This window comes from Tauraco erythrolophus, chromosome 6 (genome assembly GCF_009769465.1).
Source record: "Tauraco erythrolophus isolate bTauEry1 chromosome 6, bTauEry1.pri, whole genome shotgun sequence".
Classification (NCBI taxonomy): domain Eukaryota; kingdom Metazoa; phylum Chordata; class Aves; order Musophagiformes; family Musophagidae; genus Tauraco; species Tauraco erythrolophus.
Genome location: NC_141470.1, coordinates 20,517,222 through 20,533,410, shown reverse-complemented (window position 1 = coordinate 20,533,410; position 16,189 = coordinate 20,517,222). Strand labels below are relative to the sequence as shown.

The 16,189-nt window shown below is 38.8% G+C and overlaps 1 protein-coding gene across 1 annotated transcript in view; it reads left to right on the top strand.

Annotated features, from left to right (window-relative positions):
* LGR4 (leucine rich repeat containing G protein-coupled receptor 4) overlaps positions 1 to 15,890 on the top strand; it is an 82,610-nt gene extending 66,720 nt beyond the window's left edge. The window contains exons 7-18 of the mRNA XM_086613163.1: positions 1,307 to 1,375; positions 1,971 to 2,042; positions 2,129 to 2,200; positions 2,880 to 2,948; positions 3,361 to 3,432; positions 5,013 to 5,078; positions 6,170 to 6,241; positions 7,201 to 7,272; positions 7,601 to 7,726; positions 9,044 to 9,165; positions 9,807 to 9,881; positions 12,929 to 15,890. Coding sequence (XP_086469289.1) covers positions 1,307 to 1,375; positions 1,971 to 2,042; positions 2,129 to 2,200; positions 2,880 to 2,948; positions 3,361 to 3,432; positions 5,013 to 5,078; positions 6,170 to 6,241; positions 7,201 to 7,272; positions 7,601 to 7,726; positions 9,044 to 9,165; positions 9,807 to 9,881; positions 12,929 to 14,205 — 2,164 coding nt within the window. The 3' untranslated portion in view covers positions 14,206 to 15,890. The remainder of the gene's footprint in view (positions 1 to 1,306; positions 1,376 to 1,970; positions 2,043 to 2,128; positions 2,201 to 2,879; positions 2,949 to 3,360; positions 3,433 to 5,012; positions 5,079 to 6,169; positions 6,242 to 7,200; positions 7,273 to 7,600; positions 7,727 to 9,043; positions 9,166 to 9,806; positions 9,882 to 12,928) is intronic.
* Positions 15,891 to 16,189: the final 299 nt, after the last annotated feature.

Genomic DNA, 16,189 nt, shown 5'->3' with positions numbered 1-16,189 from the left:
TTCTCAGAGGGCCCCAGTGAGCTGTTTCTCCACCGCTCCTCTCTAACTGGACAGGCACCGCTGCCTACCAAGGAGGCTGTCACTCATGCGTCCGTGCAGCTCCTGAACCGATGCTGTGCAGGCTGGTAGAAAACAGCCCAGCTCCTGGTTCCTGGCCTCTCGTACAAGAGGTTCACCTGACTTCACTCTGAATACTGGCAAAGATTAAGATGATGGGTTGGTTTATCTGAAACAGTGAGCCTTATGTTCCTTTGGACAGAAACAGGGGACGGGATTGGGAAACATCACCTTCCCCTCACCCCATGTCTGTCATCCCCCCTCTGAAATGGGTGTCCGTAGTGTCCAGATCCTAGCTCCACAGTGCTTTTCAACCTCCGGAGTGCCTCCTTGGCGAGGAATGGCTTTCAGCAGTTTTGGTTGCATTCTCTGTTTCCCTTCAGCTCTCCCAGTGACTGTAATAAGTGGTATCTCCTTCGGTGGTGCATTTTGTTATGCTCAGGAGAATGCTAAATAAATGAAACAAAAGAAGGAGAGCAAGGGCAAGCCAGTGACAGCCTCTTTTAAAATGAGGAGTTTGAATGAGTCCAGGAATGCTGCTTCCTCTGACTATCTTGTCATTCTCTTAGAACCTCTATTAAGTAATGATTAGATGCTATGTAAATATGCACAGCTGATGTAGGACTCTCAAAATGTTTTTCCCTGTCATAAGGAATCGCTTTTGCAGAAAAATCTGCTAGAACAGTGACAGGTTAGCTGAGATTTCAACAGATCCCTATCCCTGACGTGTAGTGATTCAGTGGAATGAGATTTCCTTCTGCTTCTGTTCAGTATTTATAATTGGTTTTGCTACAAGGTCTGCTGTTACCTAATGACTTATTTACTGTTTATTTTCTAAAACCTGAAAGAAAAGTTTTCTGAGTAAGCCAATAAATAGTACTCATTTGTTTCTATTTTTTTTTTTCCCTAAACTTTTGAAATCTGAGTTCATTTCCATGTAAATTCTGTTGAGGAATGATCTGTGAGGTATTGAAAAATACTAAGCTTTGCTGTAAGGAAATGTCATTTGACTTAATACGAATAATCCTCTAGACATTATTAAATATCTTACCTAAGTTATTAGCTAGTTATAAAGTATGTAAAACATCAGCAGGCTAAATCTTAATTTAAAAATCAAGTTATTCTATGGTCTAGTTAAAGATGTTATGAGAACTTTTGACTTTCACTGAATTGCATTAAGTAAAAATTATTTTAACAATTCATGGTCACTATTAAGAATGTTATAATTTTCCTGCTTTGTTTTTTCTAGAGATTTAAATTATAATAACATGGTAGAATTCCCTGAAGCCATAAAATCCCTCCCAAGTCTAAAGGAGTTGTGAGTATTACTTGTTCTTCCTTTTCACCAGTTTTCTTTCTCCTTTCCATAAATAAAAAGAGAAAATAAATTCCCAGATTTAAGAATGCTTGCCTCGTTATGCAGCAGCCTAGATCAGATTAAGTTATGCTAAGTGATGCTATAATTAAAGGAAAATGTAATCATCAGCTAGAGGGAACCTATTGAAAATGATCTTGGAGTTATATAAGCAAGCAATTTATTCAGGAGAATGATTAGCATAGATATTAATCATGAGCTGATTTTGGCCTCCAGTGGCAGAATTAAGTATTCACTGATCAAACATGTTTTCCTTGTCCCCTCCTTAAGAGGGAAAGAAGAAGGATAAAGAAAGCACAGGATCATGTTTTGGACAGAATAGTTTGTTTCTAATGAAATGTTTTCAGTTTAGCTGATGTGCAGTAGACAGAAATCACACCTTCCAAGTTATTCCTACAGTTTGACTTATTCCTATTTAACTACAGTCCTGTTTTTGGCAGGACGGGGAATTGAGTAGGTGTGAAGAAAATGACTATTGGTTGAATCTACTGGCAGTATATTTTTAAATGTTGGTTTTCTTCTTTGCTAATATCTTTAGGGGATTTCACAGTAACTACATTTCCATAATTCCTGATGGTGCGTTTGCAGGAAACCCCCTTCTAAGAACGATGTAAGTAATTTTCGTGCATCTATTTTTAGTCTTTAGCAGACAGTGACTGTAAGAACAGTGATTCAAATGTGTTTTTCATTTCCCAGACATTTGTATGATAATCCTTTGTCTTTTGTGGGGAACTCAGCGTTTCAGAATCTGTCAGATCTGCATTCCCTGTAAGTATCATTTCAACTATATGGTACAGTAGATGGACATGAGATGTTGTGGCTAAGAACTCAAAATAACTAAGCTTTCTGACTGCCTCTTACCTTATAATTTTTTTGCAGTAAGCTTTAGTAAACGTTGTTACTGTTGGGAATATCCAGTTTCTTAAGAAGCTCTAGTAAATACGCTCTACAATGTGGTGGTGTTTTTTTTTTTTTTTTTTAATCTTCATTACCTTGCATAAGACACACAACCTCAGGCCAAATGCTCAGGTTCTTACTTAAACAAACTGCAATATGTCCTGGGTGGTTTTTAAACAGGGATGTACATTGTGAGAATGTTTTTCAGGTTAGTGCATGCATGCTCTCAAAAGATATCAGTTCCAGGGGTGAGGAGAAAGCAAAATGGAGTGAGACTTCAAACTCTGAACTACAAAACTACCTATGAGTTTTCATACATGTATTGATACGGTTCATTCCAGCTTGATGAATTCCAGTTGTTTGCTAATGGAGGAGTAATTTATTAAGCAAATTACTAGTATAAGAAGCAGTGAACAGACTATCGTGTAAAACTTAATCAAAAGCAATAAGGATGTTAGAACGTCTCCTTAGTGAAAATATCTACTTGAAGCAGCACTGAACGTCACAATTCTTTACATAATACAGCTGATTTTCACGGGGATTTTTTTAGGGTCATTCGGGGTGCCAGCATGGTGCAGTGGTTTCCTAATTTGACAGGAACCGTTAATCTGGAGAGTCTGTAAGTATCTTCTGCAGAAATAATTTCTGGTAATTTCTGGCCTCTTGGGAAGTGATTGAAATATGATTAGTGAATCTGGAGAGCAACTGTGGAGATATCTTGTCTTCCTGTCAATAAATGTAACTATATAGCTTTCCTTACTGTAATACCTGCGTGCATCTTAATTTTTTTTTTAATAGGGCAAACTGCCAACAGCCTATGAAAAGGCCATACTAAACTGCCTCTCACAGAACTGAAAAACAGAAAAGTTAATCTCTTCCAAAAAAAACCAAACCAAACAAAAAAATATTATGGTGGGTTAATCTGGTGCCCTGATAGCTGAGACACTATCCTTCTTCTGCTCTTACATGTGCTTGTTATACCATCTACTATCAACAATGCAAACATTTCTATATATTTTTTTTTTCCACAGAACTCTAACAGGGACCAAGATAAACAGCATTCCTGTTAATTTATGTCAAGAGCAAAAGGTGCTACGAACTTTGTAAGTATACACTTTGTGCTCCTATTTTCATCTGCATCAAAATGTTCTTAAAAGAAATATAAAGCAAAAGTATGGCTTAGAATTGCTCGTCCTAAAAGTTCTGTCAAAGTCAGAAGTCTGATTCTGTTTTCTTGATTATTCAAATCATGATTTATGGCAGAGTTGATGTAATGCCATATATTCCTGAAATGGGGTGCCCTTTGTGCACTTTATTTCTTTCACGTTACAAAAGATATGTAAAGTGGTGCTGCTGAACAGTCTTTGCATCTTCAAATTCACTCTGCCGCCTCTCATTCTTAACACAACAATAAACATCTACGTTCAGAGGTTAAGGAAGAGTTTAGTTATAGTGCTTTGACTTTTTGTGTTTGGGAACATGGGAGAGAGCATTAGAAACCGAGAGAAATGAAATGAGGATTAGGAAAAGGATAGTGATACAGAAAAGTGAGACAGAAAAAGCAGTAAGGATGTGTTAAAATAAATGCAAAAAAAACCCAAACTGGAAAATGAAACTGTTGTGGGAGAGAGGCAAAGCCATGCTTACAAAGGATACACGCAGGAAAATTTGGAACAAAAGCAAGTGTTGAAAAATTGAGGAGAAAAATATGGGCTTTTTTAATAGAAGAAAAACTGGGAGAAAAGAATGATGAGATAGGATTTATTTTCAAATGGCAGTTTATCTTTTGAACAGAAATCTGAAGATTGTTCGCAAGTTTCTAGTCTCCTTTTTTGCTGCATAGTTTCACAGGAAATTCCTAGCTCCCCTTAGGTTGGAACCAGCACACTAAATCAAAATTTGCACCAAACTCTTGCAATGCATACCATATGTCCAGTTTATTTGAAAAAAGTAGATTATCAGTAAACCTTATTAGATTACAACTCTCTCAGAATTTGTACAGTATGGTTTTAGGGTATTTGTATATCTGGATGCAGAGCTGAAAGCAGTGCCCATCAAATCAAAAATGTTGGTTGGGAGGAATCTCAGGAGCTATTGAAGCCGCTACAAAGGCACAGCCTGTTTCTGTGTTACTTTTGAATTACAGGACACTAGTTTCAGTTGTTAATGTTTGCCAAAGACAGTTTTGGAATTAATTTTTTTTTCACGCTTTCTTGATGTCACTGGGTGAATATTTCAAGAAAGTAAAAAAAAAAAAAATAAATCAATGAATTGTCCACTGAATTCAGAGATGAAAAGGGAAAGAGATATAGAAACGTAGGTTTTAAACAAGTTACATGAATAGTATGAAGAAAAGGCAACAAATCAACATTACATATAGACAGCCTTATTTCTGCTATTTGCTGACTGTTGCAAGCTTGACATAGCAGTTATGTCTTTCTATGGTTTTGAGTGTATATACGTATAATCAAATGCATAGTGGGCCAGTTAAGATGACTGTGCAGAGATCACACTTGTGATTCCCTCCATGATTTTCTCTAAGCTGTGCTTAGTTTTTCCACAGAATGTTCCTAACAGGAAGATTTTTTTTTTCTGCCAATCCATTTAATGGTTATGAGTGATGAGATGTTTCAAGTAGAAGAGAGTTGAACTAAGCATCTTTCTCCCATTTTCTGTTTTGAAGGGACTTGTCTTATAACAATATAAAAGACCTCCCAAGTTTTAAGGGCTGCCAGTCCTTGGAAGAAATGTAAGTAGAAATACATGTTATTTATCTTTATTACCTCCTTAGTATGCTGAGTCCCAGTCTCCAGAAACAACTTTTGCTTCATGTTTGATCATAAATATAATTCTAAGATTAAGGCCAGAGAGAAATAATATGACCATCTCGTGAGCAATGTGCTGGACAGACAATTCAACCACTTGTTTTTTCCTCAATTAGGTAAAGTTCAGTTGTTCCTGTGGCACAAAAAAGAATGAAGGACAGCTTAATCCTGCATTTCATAGTTGTATTGCTATACGTGTAAATGGAATGAACATTTATTTGTTCTCCTTCCTGCCTCTTATCTCTTCCACCCTCCAGCCATCAGCCTATGCTCTTGTAAAATGTTTTTTCCTTTAGTACCTGTAAGACACGTTCAAACCCCATCTTTGCTTTTCCTTACTTCATTGCTTTAAAGCTTCCTAAGCTTAATTTCCAGACCCTACACAATTTTTCTGCCCATGTATGTTCCTAATTCTCCTTCCACCTCTACTGCACTCAAACTTCTTTCCCCTTAACCACAGTGGGGCTAATAGGCTTCTCACAGGCCTTTGCTGTTGTACTTTTGACATCTTCAGGCTCGTTGCACACATGGCTCATTGTAAAGAGAGCTAGTGAACTGGAAGTATAATTTGCCTGGTAGCTCTTGAAGCATTTCTCAACTCTTCCCTTTAATACATCCATATTTTGGGAAATAAAAGTGCACCCAGGGTTAGAATATGCCTAGAGATTCCTTGCAGAATTAAGTAGATTTGTTTTACATCTCAGTGTGACTCTTCACAGTTCACAAAGTGTCACTTTTAGCTTGGAAAGAATTCAGTCTGCACTTAACAGTCTCTTCTAAATTAAATTAATTTGGAAATTGGGATTGGGCACCGGTGCCAGGAAAGAACTTGGTATTAATGTGGCTATTGCGAAGTGTGGAGCAGATGCCTAAATAGTTTGCCTACAAGGGAAAATGAGAAAAATTTGCCACTGGTAAGGCTAAATTTGTGTATTAGCAGGCGTGGAGCTATCCCTTGGTTTGAAGTTGGCCCAGTTTGCCAATAAAGTTCTGTTTCTACTTCTTCACTTTGCAGTTCCTTACAGCATAATCAAATCCATGAAATCACAGAGGATACCTTCCAAGGACTGTCCTCCCTTCGTGTCCTGTAAGTGTACTTAGCTGCATACTGAGTAAAACAAGATAATGTTTCTGATTGCCGTGTAAACTGGTGTCAGAGTTTGATGCTACAAATCCAATTGACGGCAAAAGGCCATGTCTGCTGGATCTGAAGGTGAAGCAAACCATATACAAGAGATACCATCAGCAGCCAGTTTCAGTCCTGTTCTTTCTATTCTCCATTTTGCTTTTATAGACTATAAAGATATTTTTATATATCTATATGGACTTTAAAAAGGAGCTTTTTTTTTGTAGTCCACTATTTTGCATTATATTACTATTGTATTATTCCATTATGTAGTATTTATTGGAGAGATCCTATCTGTTTTCCTCAAGAGGAGCAGACCGGTAAACAAAATTATCCCCTCCGCTTACATCTCTAGCTATATGAGGATTATATAGGAACACCGACATGATCAGAAAGCAAACAAAAAAAAAAATCCACAAGTTGACAAGTGTTTTAAAAGGAATGGCATAAGTCATGGTGGTCCGGCAGGAGCTGGACCTGGATTTCGAAATCCAACAAAGCAGATGCCCTTCTGCCAGTTCTTTTATTGTCTTCCCCTACCCCTGCCCACGTGCCCTGTCACAGATGCGGTTGTCACCGAAGCGATCATCCTGGCCCCTTCAGCCTGGGAACGGCTGGTGCCAGAACCGGCCTTTGCCTTGGGAGTGCAGGCTGAGCCACTATCGGAAGGAAGGGAAGGGACAGGAATGGGAGATGGATTCCACTTTGAGGATGAGGTGAAGCAGGATATAGCTGCCTTACCTAGGGAATGGGCTGCTGCTGCACCTGGCTGACTGGGGGGAGAGGGGAAATGGGAGCAGTGTTCAGCTTTTCTGTCAAAAGCATCATGTATTTGTCACCTTAGCTTTTTTCTCAGTACAGTGGCTGTTACAAAGCTCTAATGAAACTGCTAAAATAGTGTCATTTGGCATTCATTGCAGTGACCTCAGTAGAAATCGGATCCGTCAGATCCACAAGGAAGCTTTTGCCACTCTTGGAGCTATTGTTAACCTGTAAGTAGGTGATTCTGTGCAGCGACCTCCTCTCTCTGTCATTAAACTGCTGAGATAGTAAATGTTTTTAGCTTGAAAACTGGTATTTGCCCATCGATGTTTGATCTCCGTGGATCACACAACCTCTCACTAGCTGAATGTACGCAGGGCAGGCTTCGTGAAAGTGCCTGCTGCACTGGTAGGCGCTTGCCAGACCATAGCCTCAGTGTGAAGCTTTAAAAAGCTTCCCTACTCCAATGAAGTATATGCTGTAGGACTTTCAAACTTGTTTTAAGACTGACCTTCAAACCTACTTTGTTGTAAGACTATCTTAATATTGATGTTTCAGAGACCTAAGTTTCAACGAACTCACGTCAGTTCCAACTGAAGGATTGAGTGGACTGAACCAGCTTAAACTTGCAGGCAACTCTGAGTTGAAAGAAGCTTTAGCAGCAAAGAACTTTGCAAAGCTCCGGTACGTTGGTAAATAACACTACAGAGTGCCTTGCTTACTTCAACAGTAACAAGCAACATGACGGTAAACAAAGCCGGCTTAGATAATACTCATGACAAATAATCAGGCCCTTTGCTGAGTCCTGTAGGGCCTCAATGTTGACGGATATGAAAGAGCATCTGACTATTCCGATATAGAAACCATTTGCAGACAATTTTCTTGGAACCTTTTATATTTTTCCTGCACCGCTTTTCAGGCAGATACCATCTGACTTTGGGTAGTGGTTAGGGTGGATTCCTTTTGGTATTGAACTGAACACATCTGTCTTTCAGAGTGCGAAAGACGGGAGAAGACGCGCAGGTGCCTGATTCTGTAATCACCACGCTTTATACATGTACTGTTTATTCTTGGAGGCAAATGATAAGAGTAACAGTAATCATTCAAATGTAAATCTGGTACTGATTTCAGTGGGAGGTGGATCAGAAAGTGATTAACTGCTTTGCATTTTCAAAGATCTTTCTGCACTTTAATATTTCAGTCCTCAAGAAGCAGTTAAAAATTGTTTCCCATACTGTCCAGCCTCAGCAGTTCTGTGGAAACAGCAGATTGGTTTTTAGGTTTTGATCTGTGTTTGAGAACTAATGCACTGTGGATCCTTTAGACTGATGATCCTCCTAAATATTTACAAGAACAGAATTCAGGAACAATAGTGCAGATAGTTGATATCATAGCCTTGAGTCAGAAAAATTAGCTTCTAATCTGCTATTATCTGATTGTTCGTGTGGACTTTTTGAAACTCTATATGCAGCTGTACTTCTCTACCAGGAATAATAGTATGTACCATTTCTGTCAAATACACCAAAAAAAAATAGAAAAAATAAAATCTTATTTTGGGGCCAGAAAACAAAGAGTGAGAAGGAAAGATGTAAATTTTAGCGTTGTGGTCATCTGGGAATTAACTTTCTTACAAAACAGTTACTCTTCAGTTAACTTGCTTAATTGGTTCGCAATTTCATTTGTACAGCAGTGCCACAAACTGATCAGCATTTGTTTTGTGCATGGAGTAAAATAAGTAGTAGAGCAAGCTAAACATCACAGAATTTTCTTTGTATTCCTTGCAGCAGATGAGTTGGATGCATCACCTGTCCTTTATCTCAGTGCAAAAGTTCATCAGAAATGATTGCAACTACTCCAATTTGAAATGTTTTTTTATTAGTCACCATGAAAAAAAGAAGCTTCGGTTTAAGTACTGAAGTGTGCCACTTAAATATTGTTAACAGATGTTAATGTTAACTCAGGTTACAATGGGTAACACTCTTTGTTCTGCCTGTGTTTAAGGTCACTCTCCGTACCGTACGCTTACCAGTGCTGTGCATTTTGGGGTTGTGATTCTTACTTAAACTCTAATGCTGAAGATTCCAGTCACCAAGATCAAGGTACCTTGATGGATCGTGAGAAGGGTAAGTGGTTCATTGTACTAAACCAATGGTATTATTTTGGGCCAGACTAAACCAAATAACAGTGTGTATTGTCTTTGAATAAGGAAATTTTGAAAATGTAAATCCATACACAGATACAAAAGCTGTTTCTGAAAGTGCTTAGTGACTCCTTACAGATAGGCAGTGTCATGTTCTTTCTAAATGTGTAAGATTTGCCTGGTTAAGGGGAAAAAAAATTTTTTTTTTTTTTTTTTTAGATTCTAAACTGCTAGTATTGTTTCTGTCATTTTCTGCCAGAAAGAAAATGTTTTATGATTCTCAGTCTTTTGACCTTCCTGCTCAGAAAGGGCTTGTCCTTCCACTGTCTACTTCAAGGCCCATAGATCTTACTCCAGTGATGAAGGATGTTACTGCTTTGTTACAGACATTGTGAGTAGCTGGGACAGGCAGCAGTAACTCAAACTACTGCAGACATTTCTGCACTGAGCATTCGGCCTTATGTGGCAAACCAGAACAGCTCCTCCTGTTAAAGGCTTGAACGTTGATGAAGTGTTAGACCTTTGATCTTTCAAAGGAGTACTTCCATCCTAGGCAGCTTCACTGCATTTCGCTTTTATTTTCTTCCTGCAACTAATCTGTTTTTCATTTTTACTTGGATACAGCTGATGCAGATGTTCTAAGAAATGAGGAAAGTGAGGAACTGGGACAGACTATTATTCACTGTACACCAGCAACAGGTAAATCTTATGTGCTTTAGCTGCATTGTGAACTTCAGACATGGTGTTATGCAAATAGCTGTCTGCAGAATTACATGTTTCATTCCTCGTAGTCATTCTGTACACAGAAGATTAAATTCTACAATGCTTAGGTGAAACTTCATTTGATGTCAGTGTTGTTTTGGATGAGCAATCACAAAGAGTTGGCCCAGCTTTAGACACATAGCATTATATTGGAGAACTGCACTAGGAAAAAAAAAAAACAGAAGTTTGTTTCCATAAGCAGAACAGTCAAGACTGTAATACTTCTATTTGGAGCCTGCTGTGTTTAATGCACTGCCCCCTAATTCTGCATCACTCTTGCCAAAGAGATGTCTGTGGAGCAGACTGTATGAATGCTCATCTGTTTCAGTGAGAAGTCAGTCTGTGCTTTAAAAGCTTAACTCCAACTGCTGACGTTGGTGGTTTCAACTAAGCTTGATGTCTTTGGAGGAGAGAGAATGAGGAATGCTCACATGATCTGTTCCCAGCCCTGCTATAGCTGCGTAAACTGACAGCAGAGGGCTGCTACAAGTAGCTGGAGCAGGCAGTAGCATCTTAAACTGCTACAGATATTTGTGCAGTGAGTAGTTTTGTTGGCATACCAGAACTACTCCAATTCAGGCTTAAACAGTCCAGGAGTGTTGTAAGTCTTTGGTCTTGCAGACAAATATTTTCATTGTAGGCAGCTTTGTTGCTGCCCTTCTGCTTATCTTTCTCAAACTGCAAATTTCCACACACAGTTCCACTCTGCTCCTAAAGCGCTTGCTGCGGTGCCTCCTACTTCCTTGCGTTTGCCACGGGCTCTCCAACAGGATTCCTTCTATACATCTTGTACCCTCCTGTTTGCATAAACAGGAACACATAAGTGGGGGGAACAGTATGCTTCCAGTGAAGTTACTTCTGGATGAGCACATGTTTTCCAAGTCTTATTTCACCCTCTTCTCCTAAACTGGTATTTTACATCCATTAGGAAAATCTGTTTGCTCTTCATCTTTTTGGGCTAGCTCCAGCTTTAGTATACAGAATATCACAAGGATTTCTTGATCACAGAGAAAAAAAAAAATTGTGGTCAGAAAGTCACTTACATTATTAATGTAACTGTACGTGATCTGAGAATTAATTCGACCAATGCTGCTTATTTGCTTTTGATCTCCTGTTCACAGAATGAGAATTCAGATGGTGTGTTACATGGGTTAAATCTTTAAAACCTTTAGCTCTCTCGTTTTGCCCATGCCAGAGAGGCTGTAGCTCTAAAAGGAATGACGAGCTTGTTTTACAAGTTCACAATTTGCCTTGTTTTTCACCAGTCGCTCCCATACTAACAACTTATTTTCTATGCCATGCTGTCGTCTGGTCATAAGTAGGACACTCCACCCACTGTGTAAATTCTGAATCATTGCTCATCTCGTAGATCCACTTTCCTGGATTGCTGAACAGTGGCACTTGAGTAGCATAGCACTGAAAGCTGTGAAACTCATCCTTCCGAGCATGAATTTACACTGGTGGGCTGGGAATATTAGCGAGGGAGAAGGGTCACTTCTAGCTCTTCAGGACAGTTTGGCCTTGAGAGAAAGACAGGAAAGCATGATGGATTTTATTGTTTGTATAAAGATACTTCACTGTACAGCTACTAGAAAACAGACTTCAGATTTGTTCTGGAAGCACAGCATTGACTTAAGCAATTTCTTAAGTAGGAAGTTGTTTTTATTTTCTAGTAGATTCAGCTTAACAGGTACTGCTGCATCATGTGAATGTACTGTAAAAATGATTATTCTGACAAGGATGCCTTTCTCAGGAATACAAAAAAAGGGATTTTACTGCTGATTTTACTGGTCTGATAATCCAGTTAGCACCGTTATTTCTTGCCCAGAAATTAAGCTTGCTTATCTAAACAAAAAGATTGTTTGACATGTTTGTTTGGTAATTTCTGGAAGTTGCTTCAGGCCTTGGGAGATTTTTGCACTGACTTTCAATCGTTCTGCACAGTTGCTGTTCCAGCCCGCGCTAGGGATGGGCTCTACTTACCTTTTACCTCCCTAAAGGGAGGGCACGAGCTGTGCAGAGCCGGGAGTCACGGGCTGAATCCGGCTCCGAAGCTCCAGCCCGAGGCAGCAGTGCAGTTTGGCATTTTTCTGCTCTGCCTGCAGCTCCCAGAGTGCCCGACTGCAGGGAATGATCCCAACTATTGTGCTTTGGACAATTAGCAGTGCCTAATGGGGATGTAGGAGAGGTTAAACTCTTCTAATTGTTCCTTAAAATCAGTAGGATTTCCCCATGGAATAAATAGCAATTAGAAGGATTAGAAGGGTAAGCAGAAGTGGTGACCTTTTCTCCTTGTCTTGCCTCATGTTATTTTCCTTCTTGAACGTTTTTTATTCTTTAAGTTTTTTAAGTGGCAAAAGAAGAAAAAAAAAAATCATTTTCCTTATATGACTTCTCAAGCTCACAGTGCCTCTCAGTGATGAGGGTGGGGGAGAGGATTTGGGGTGAATTCCTGTCCCTATTAAAGCTGATTAAATTTAATTTGTCAGCTGTTTTACAGATGTTTCCTTGTGACCAAAAGTTACTCTAGAATCTTTTTTTGGGAGAACATGTTACTTCTAAAAAAACCTGAAAACCTTTCCTCTTATAAGTTATTTGTGAACATTTGCTTTTATTTTTTTACTAACTTTTTAAAATGAAGTATAAAATCTAAAGAAAATAAAAAGTATTTAGGTGGCACTAATAAAAGCTATTTTGAGTAGCTAAAAGGTAATTAAGTTTGTTTAGCTAGCTTGTTTGTACAAAGTATTCTCAAGTGACCATTCATTGCCATAATTATTATTTCAGGCATAATTAATTAGTAAATAGCTTCAGCAGAATAGTTTACTTTCAGCTGACCTATTTAGCAGTTCAGCTGTGTACTCTATTCATGAATTAATGAGGAGTGCTCTTGTACAACCTTTTGAAAATCTTGCTTACTAAGGCACGATTTTTTTCCTAAATTGATTGTCCCTCTGTTTGTGTGTGTTTTTTTTTTCTTCTAGGTGCTTTTAAGCCTTGTGAATATTTATTGGGCAGCTGGATGATTCGACTTACTGTCTGGTTTATTTTTTTGGTTGCTTTGTTCTTCAACCTGCTTGTCATGTTAACAATATTTGCATCCTGTACTCCATTGCCATCTTCCAAACTGTTTATAGGCCTGATTTCTGTCTCTAACTTATTTATGGGAGTCTATACTGGTATTTTAACTTTCTTGGATGCTGTCTCTTGGGGAAGATTTGCTGAATTTGGCATATGGTGGGAGACCGGCAGTGGTTGCAGAGTTGCTGGGTTTCTTGCAGTCTTTTCGTCAGAAAGTGCCATTTTTTTCCTGATGTTGGCAGCTGTCGAACGGAGCTTCTCTGCAAAGGAGATCATTAAAAAAGGGAAAAGCAATCGCCAAAAACAATTTCAAATTGCGGCAGTTTTTGCTTTCCTGTGTGCTGTGGTAGCGGGATGCTTACCACTTTTTTATAAAGCGGAGTACTCGGCATCACCCCTTTGCTTGCCCTTCCCCACTGGAGAAACACCTTCGTTAGGTTTCACAGTAACTTTAGTGCTCCTGAATTCATTAGCGTTTTTGCTAATGGCTATTATCTACACTAAACTGTATTGCAACTTGGAAAAAGAGGACCTCTCCGAAAACTCGCAGTCCAGCATGATTAAGCATGTCGCTTGGCTAATCTTCACGAACTGCATCTTTTTCTGCCCTGTTGCGTTTTTCTCATTTGCACCGTTGATCACTGCGATTTCTATCAGCCCTGAGATCATGAAGTCTGTTACCTTGATATTTTTCCCGCTACCTGCTTGCCTGAACCCCGTTCTGTACGTGTTCTTCAACCCAAAGTTCAAGGAAGACTGGAAGCTGCTCAGGCGCCATATGACGAGGAAGAACGGAGCGGTAGCAATCGCCGTCAACGCTCAAGGGGGTTGCGTGACGCAGGATTTTTACTACGACTGTGGCGTCTACACCCACTTGCAGGGCAACATCGCTGTGTGTGAATGTTGCGAATCGCTCCTTCTGTCCAAGCCCGTGCCCTGTAAACACTTAATAAAATCACACAGCTGCCCCGCGCTGGCAGTGGTGCCTTGCCAAAGGCCGGATGGCTACTGGTCGGACTGCGGCACCCAGTCAGCCCACTCCGACTACGCGGACGAGGACGACTCTTTCGTGTCGGACAGCTCAGACCAAGTGCAGGCCTGCGGCCGTGCGTGTTTCTACCAAAGCCGAGGATTCCCTTTGGTTCGTTACGCCTACAACATACCGAGAATTAAAGACTGAAAGGCTTTTTGCCACCAGCTGCTCGAATAAAGAGGTATAACGCTTCGTAGACTGTTGCCTGTTCTGACTTTTCGAGCAGGAAGCACTTTTGTAATCATCGTTTAGCGTCATTTGTAAAGAAGGGAAGCGGGCAGTAACTTCTTGAGCCATACATTTAAAAAAAATTAAACAAATAAATTGATTGCCCTGACTGTAAATCATTGGTAAACCAAATTTGTTACCCAATATTTTTACTCTTTCCACGCGATAGTGGTTTCTTTTATACAGTTTTTTACATGCTAGTGGTGTGTTTCCACGTTGTACTTTGCTTCTGCTGTTGGCGAGGTAAGTTCTGTTGATTCTTTTTTTTTTTTTCTGCCAAAGCACAATATAAAGGACAGCTGTTTAATAGAAAAAAAATTATTTTTAAATGTGACTTTTTTCTATAATTAAGCAAAATACTCTCTTGCTAGCTTTGTATAGTGTATTCAGCATTGAATCTCAGGATGAATTTTTTACTGCAGGGCCAAAAAAGGGATTAATTCTCCCATACGTAACTGTGACAGCAATATAGGAATACCGTGTTTGTTTTGTATTTCAAGCCAACGTTCAATTTTAAAAAAAGGTTTTGTTGCAATAAAGCACTCGTAATCCACAATACCTGTAGACTATGAGATAAGGGTATTAACAGCTGTCAGGAATGAAAGGGTTGAACACATTTTTCCAGTGATGATGCATTACTTCAGGTGAACCACAGCAACTTTCTTCAGTATTACACAGTTGGGTCACACTGTCGGAAGGAATATCGATGCATCGGCACGGGGGGTTAGCAGTACTGTCGATGTAGACAGTTCATGTCTTTGTAGAAAGGTTGGCTAATACTCTGCAGCCTGGTGAATGTTACAGCACTCCAATAATATCTATGAATAGACTGAGATTTTTAGCAAATGGAAGGGAAAACAGAAAGCAATTTTGCAATAAAACAAAAGCATTTTTGCAAATGATTTTACTGAGAGTGAAGTACACTGTGCAAAGTCACTGATTTTCATGTAAATCAGTGCCTCATTTCTAAACCATTCAAGTCCTGAGACCCAAATGATTTAAGTACAATCGGTGATCCATTTATCTATATTTAGTTTGAAATCTGATCAAAATAAAGTTATGAATGCATGATTAAGTAATTATATATGTTTCTCGAACAATATGCTGAATCAAGAGCAAATCCACTGCCATCCCAGTTACTCTGGAGACATTCTTGTTAAGATTTAAAGCTAGATTGCTGTTTTGAGAATTAAACTGTATATACTGTTCATACAATGAATTTTTATCTTTGTATTGTAAATTATTTGATAGAACACATGATGGGGAAATGTGGCTTCAGTTCATTTTGTTAATTAAAGCTACCTCCTAAACAATAGTGGCTGCCAGTAGCAGAATGTTTAAAATGTGGTTTATATACTTTTTGCATTGTAAATAGACATGGTTGTATATTGTCACTGTAATAAAAACAGAATCCTTGTATATCAAAATCATGTAGTTTGTACAAAGAATGGGAGGATTATTTACTGTATGCTGTTAATTTTGTAAGCCAAAATATTCACATGTAAAAACAAAAAGAACACCAACCCTGAGTCATTAATTCTTATATTTACGCTCATGAATATTACATCTGCCATTAGCATGGAATGTTATGCTGAAAGCAAATAAAGGGTACATGAATATTGATTGTTATTCTGTGTTTCAAAAGTTAAGAATGAAAGTGGTGCACATGTAAAATTATTGAGCATAAATAACGTGTCATCTGCTCTCTGCTACATATGGTGAGAGTTTCTGGGAAAGAATTGCCAGCATAATAAGAAAGTTGCCAATTTACAAATGGATTTATGATCTCAGACTAATGCTGACTCTTGGCATGCGAAAGGTTGAAACTTTCGGGGAAGTGTTTCCCTATTATAAAGCAATCTCTTTAATAAAGACGTTATGTGTTGTATTTGAGTTGAAGTGG